General features: G+C 37.4%; 1 protein-coding gene across 1 annotated transcript; it reads right to left on the reverse strand.

Moving 5' to 3' along the window:
• Positions 1-2,126: 2,126 nt before the first annotated feature.
• Positions 2,127-5,039, reverse strand: LOC127378471 (lymphocyte antigen 6D-like). Its single transcript, XM_051427324.1, has 4 exons — positions 4,890-5,039; positions 4,217-4,274; positions 3,693-3,815; positions 2,127-2,384 (listed from the first exon to the last, which is right to left on the reverse strand). Exons 1-4 carry the CDS (start codon positions 4,893-4,895, stop codon positions 2,284-2,286), a joined length of 288 nt encoding a protein of 95 aa, XP_051283284.1. The 5' UTR covers positions 4,896-5,039; the 3' UTR covers positions 2,127-2,283.
• Between the last annotated feature and the right edge of the window lie 909 nt (positions 5,040-5,948).

Below are 5,948 nucleotides of genomic sequence, written 5' to 3' on the forward strand. Positions count from 1 at the left end.
TGTGTTTGAATCTCAGATTTTGTTTTGTGTACCATAGGGGAATGTGAAAACACCTATCAAGTGACAAACACAGATACAAGTCAGTAAATTCAAGGTCTGACATTTTATTACCCAGTTAGCACCAACCAGGAATTCAACGTTGATTTCTAGCTGAAAACTAGGAGATATTTGGTCTGAACATCCAAGACCTCTTTCCACCCTCTTTTCAATCAGATAAAATCCAGTTAAAACATCAGCAACAGTTGTAGGTTGACAGAGACACAATATTGATTAGTATGAAGGTATTTCTCCAAAGTCATATTGCACCGGTAGGTGAAATGTGGTCTACATGAAGATATAATTTCATTCATTTCATAATGTTTCATTTAAAATTTCATAAATATGTAATTATATAGGCTGTGTATATAGAAAAGAAGCTTCCAGGATATTTTAATAGGAGAAGTTCTGTACATTTATGTAAAATAAGAAAGCATGTGGAGGTACTACTTATTGGTTACAGCTTCGACCAGTACTAGGTATATATATCAGGACCAAGACTTGTGGCATGGCAAGTACATAGCCCTCAGCCTTTTGGCTTTAGGAAGCAAAAGTATAGATTATCGGGCGCCTGGTTAGCTCAGTTGGTAGAGCTGGCAACCCATGTACAGAGTTTCTGCAGCGGCCCAGGGTTCGAACCGGACCTGCAACCCAACCTGCGGCCCTTTGCTGCGTGCCATCCCCCCTCTCTCTGCCCCCTTTCCTGCCTGTCTGTCTTCGGCTGTAACTATCCAATAAAGTCAATAAAGGGCCCCCAAATTTTTATTAGTATATATTATAGATGTATAGAAGAAAGCAACCAAGTCCCTTTTAGCAGCAAGATGCTGTGGTTGAGTGGGTTAAGTAAAGGTCTCATACACTGGAGGCTGTGGTTTAACTCCTGTATGTGAAATTTATATTTATAGTGTCTTTCAATTGACAAATTTGGATGCGGTTTCAGACTCCAAAGTCATAACAGCACTTTGTTTGGATGTAAAATGTCACTATTTTAAATCCTGGTGAAATATGGTCAAAATGTAAGTGTCAATCAATGTCTTCAGATAGTCTGTGAAAAAACATTCACTTTCGAACCAACTTGAACCGGTTACTATAGATGTTGTTTGAACTTCTTTTCAACTGCAAAATGTTCACTGGGTTCACATAAACATAAGTAAAACATATTTTTGAGTGGAGGAGATATTTAAACATATCAGTGAGGTATTTTGTTAATGGCTGGTATGTGCCAGAACGGACAAAACTGCTGCCAAAGTGAGCCCTCCTCCATTTCAAAGTCAAACATCTGTAGCCAGACGAAGTAATGTGAAGAGTAGATTGCGTATACCCTTTAAATATATATTTTTTAACTTTTATATTATGCCTAATTATAAAGTGCTTTCCCCATTTACACTGAGAGTGTGTAGTTGTTTATCATATTATATCTAATTAGTCTGTTCATTGTTAGTCTAAGACCTTATATACTTAAACATTTCTGTTTCCATTCATGTGTTGATAAAAAGTTAATTATTGCTTAAATTCACAGTATGACTCTTTCATTGATTTTGTAGAACTTTTTGCAGCACAAAGCCTTTTTCCCACATTAACTCTGTCTGGCACTGTATCTGCTTTACAGACTGATTAATGTACAATGGTTCTGAATCTTAAATTACTCTTACAAGTGACAAGCCGAGCCATCAGCTCATAAGGCGTGCAGGCTGAGAGCTGCAGCCCACACAAAGGAGAACGCATCTGTCTCTATTTCCGCTGATCTTTGCCTGTGTGAAAAATGTATTGAATTTGCGTGTGTTCTGCTCTATAGATAATCTATTATTAAACTGTAGGTTAGGTGAAATGACTTGGCTTTAATAAATGATAAGCCTCACCACTTGTCATTCAAATTAATCATATGAAGAAGAAAGATATCAAAACTCAGATATCAAAATGTCAGTTTCATTATTTGTCTTTCAGTGATTCTCTTTAAAAAACACACACACAGTGGTGTTAATGCTCATTGTTCTGCATGGTGCTCTACTGCCGCCTAGTGTCATTAAGCAGTACTGATCCTAACAGGTCTAAATTTGACCTCACACAATATGATTACAGCTGCAAACAAATACCATTCAACCTTTTAATTTTATTGAAACAATTCAGACAGACTTAGATTTGTGTGCAGCAGAATAACAGCAATATGAAGCCAACAGAGTGCAGTCTGAACAGGAGAAATCTATGATCAAAGACCATGCATGTGGTCACAGGCTAAGGAGAAGAGACTCAGTTGCAGAGGTCAGTGCTGCAGCAGCTGGCGATCACACCGGGTGTTGTGATGTAGCCCTGACACACTGCCATGTTAATGCACTGACGGAACGAAGAGTCTGGAATCATAAAACAAAAGGGATCCAATTAAACCATCTATTACATACAAACACATCCATAGTGGGTGGGTTGGATATAAAGATAGGTTGAAATTTTTCTCTATTAAAACAACAATAAGTTGCAAATATGTATTATTAAGATTGTGAAATGGTCGCAGTTTGGTTTTCGTTAAGGAAAAGATTGCAAGTTAGGTTACGTACATGATGTAACTTAAAGGGCCAGTATGTAACATATAGGAGGATCTATTGGCAGAAATGGAATATAAAATGCATAACTGTGTTTTTATTAGTGTATAATCACCTGAATATAGGAAACCTTAGAGTGAGCCCTTTACATCAAAAGACACCACAGGTCGCTGTCCATGAAGTCCGCCCTGTTGAACTTCCATGTTTCTACAGTGGCCCAGAAGGGACGAACCAACCCTGGGTCTAGAGGGCGCAACTACACTGCTAGATACCACTAAATCCTACATACTGGAACTTTAACCTGCTTGTGTGCCCTAGTGCAAAAAATTACTGTAAGCCCTTACTGATGAACAAGAGAATAGAATAAATATGCAATGTCCGGTTAGACTTTCAAAATAAAGCATGTGTTAACATTTCAGTTTGGTTAGGTTTAGGCAAAGATCGTAAGTATGTAATGCACCTGAAGCATGTTAACTTATGTAACTTAAGTAAATTAACTAACATACATTACTTCAAAGATATTGTTAACTTTTGGTTTAATGTGCACTTTGGCCCAGCTGTTGCTCAGGAGGTTGTCCATGAATCAAAAGTTGGTGAGTTTGATCCCCAGCTTCTCCCTCTGCATGTCAAAGTGTCTTTGGGCAAAAATACTGAAACCAAAATTGCTACCAATGCCATGCTAACTGGTGTGCGGTTAGCACTTTGCATGGCAGCCTCTGCTATAAGTGTGTAAATGTGTGTGAATGGGTGAATGTGACATGTTGTGTAGAGAACTTTCAGTGTTTGGAAGACTAGAAAGATGCTATATAAGTGCAGTCCATGTACAATTTTCTTTCTAGCTCTTTATACTATGTCACCTGACTCGGATGTTGGCATATCCAGAAATAACACTAGAGGGACACCTAAAGCATCATGTTTTGAAGAAGCGACCGCTGGCCAAGCTGCAGTATTTGATGACTTGGGAGAGTTGTTGCATGATGTATTTTGCCTTCCATCTTTTTAATGTTAAGTTTTTATTTAGTTAATGTTAATAAATTAAGACAGCACTGGAAAGCTAATTAATACCAGAAAGGAGTAATTAACATTCTAGTGGCACATTGCAGCCTCCACTGAAGGACTTACTCAGTGGGTCTTGGAATATGACAGCACCACAAGCATTAGCTGATCCTGAACAGGTCTGGATGCTGGTCGGGGTGCAGAGACTACCCCCCTTTGAGAAACAGTAGTTACACTTTAGTGCCTCGCCTGCATAACACACACAAATAACAAATAAATGACAAATGAAGATATACAACTGTGGAACATATTGAATCAAACAAGGAAATTAAGAAAAATAAATATAGAAAGGAAGAGGTTGTCTGTACACTCACATTTGCAAGCCTTCAAAACTTTTTGTTTATGCAACATTTCAACCTACCAGGTCTTTGTCTGACTAATGTAATAGATTTAAATATGATATATGCGGCTAAAAACATTAAGAGATACAAATTTTCAAACTAAAGCTCCAGTGTGCAGTGGCACAATTGTGGTGAAACAGTTTAGGATTAGCACCCTACAGGGAACTTTGTCATGTTTTGTCCACTCATGTTTATCTACCATAGGGTCATTGAGCAACAGCTAAACAACAAGAATAAAAACACACATACCTTGATATAGGCTCAGCAAGAGAAAGATGGTACACACTGCAGTTCTCATTTTTTCAGTCTAGAATTTTAAAGAAAACATACTTTTAAGGAAAAAATGTTTTTGGTTGCAACAGTTGTGATCTCATCTGTTAAATGATAAAGACAAAGACTCCTCCTTGTGGTCTGTAAGATCATCAATCAATCAGTCAGTCAGTTTTTTGTAGAGTGGTAAAAGCTCATTTCACTGTTAATCACTGTCAATGACCATTTATATTATTGAGCATTCATTGTTTCTCAATATAGGATATTAAGTAAGGCACCTAACAGCAAGGACACAATTATATTTCCGGTTTTAGGTTTAGGGAAGCAGGTAACGCTTGGCTTACATTGGCCATTCATTTTTCAAGAGCACATAAGCATTGATGAAAGAAAGCAATGTATATATTGATATATTGATATCCAGCATACACCATAATGCTACCAGTAATACTCATTAGAGCACCAAATGTGGTTTAATCTGCCACTGAAAGTAGTCCCTGACAAATGCATCATTGACTACTGAAAGGAGTCATTAACTTCAGCATTCAATATAAGCACACAAAGTCCCTTTTTACATGAAATACACGTCAGACATTTGTACAGACTATTAAGATAGCATTTACAAAACATATATAACATAACAAAGCCTCCTTACCACCATAAAGTCTGCAGCCAAAGAACTAATCTACCTGTAAAGTACAGAGATGGGCTGTTACCTTGTGCTCAGTTCTCAGTGAACTGTGTTTCTGTGTTCACGGGAGAAGTACTAACTTTACACTCGGCTCTGTCTTTTAACACAGTTGTGTATTGTGTAATCAACCACAAGAACTTGATTCTCTGCTGACTGGCTGTGAGTTGTTAGGACTGACTGCAACATAACTGACTTTCCAGTGTTGCAAAAGAGGAATATACAAGGAATGTACCAACTGACTAGCTGATCACCTGATCACATCAGCTGAAAATCTGTTGATTTCAATGTATTTATTGAAGTGATTTATGATTATGATATAATAAAAGAGACAAAGTGCAGCTTAAATACTTATTGTGTATAAATACCAACAGACAGGCTACTTAATATTAAGATTCAATTAAATCAGAGGGTCAAATCTAAGTAGTTTTTTCTACACGCTTGGAATGGGAGGTTAAGGCCAGAGGGATGCAATCTGCAGCTACACAGTTATGCCAAATCCTACACACTGGTCCTTTAAGAAAAAAAAATGCTGACACAAACAAAGTGTCTCCCATTTATAACCAAAGCAATGAAATATTCATTCAACCTTCTACACACAAGAGACACAGGTCATCTGCTTATATTGTCTCTGTCTCTTATATTGTGTTTGGTCGAGCATTTCAGTGCTGAAACCATAAAATCGCAGTTAATCATGTTCCTGTTTGGGTCTTATTTTTTCCATAGAAACTTGCAGCTATTGTTCTGCCTTGGTTGAGTTTAGCAGAAGAGATGTAAGATGCCTTCAGAAGTGTACAAATATCTAAACCACTTTAATGTTATTTTATGGTGTGGGATTGCAGCATTGCAACAGGAGCTGTCTCAGCAGTAACAGCAGTGTAATGCACCAACATGACATGAGAATAATTTTCTATACAGTAACTCACTGTGCTTTATACAAAGACCCACATCTTGCCTAAAGTTAAAAACTGTAAAAGTCTATTTTTATGGCAGAAAATCCAAAAGCAAGCATAGCTTCAATTCACA

The sequence above is a fragment of the Dicentrarchus labrax genome, unplaced genomic scaffold (assembly GCF_905237075.1).
Source record: "Dicentrarchus labrax unplaced genomic scaffold, dlabrax2021, whole genome shotgun sequence".
Classification (NCBI taxonomy): Eukaryota; Metazoa; Chordata; class Actinopteri; family Moronidae; genus Dicentrarchus; species Dicentrarchus labrax.

Excerpts from the sequence above, each read along its gene's own strand:
- LOC127378471 (XM_051427324.1), bottom strand. Across the intron at positions 3,816-4,216 it reads CTTGCTGAGCCTATATCAAG|GCGAGGCACTAAAGTGTAAC; the intron begins GTATGTGTGTTT and ends TGTGTTATGCAG. Across the intron at positions 2,385-3,692 it reads CATATTCCAAGACCCACTGA|ACTCTTCGTTCCGTCAGTGC; the intron begins GTAAGTCCTTCA and ends TTATGATTCCAG.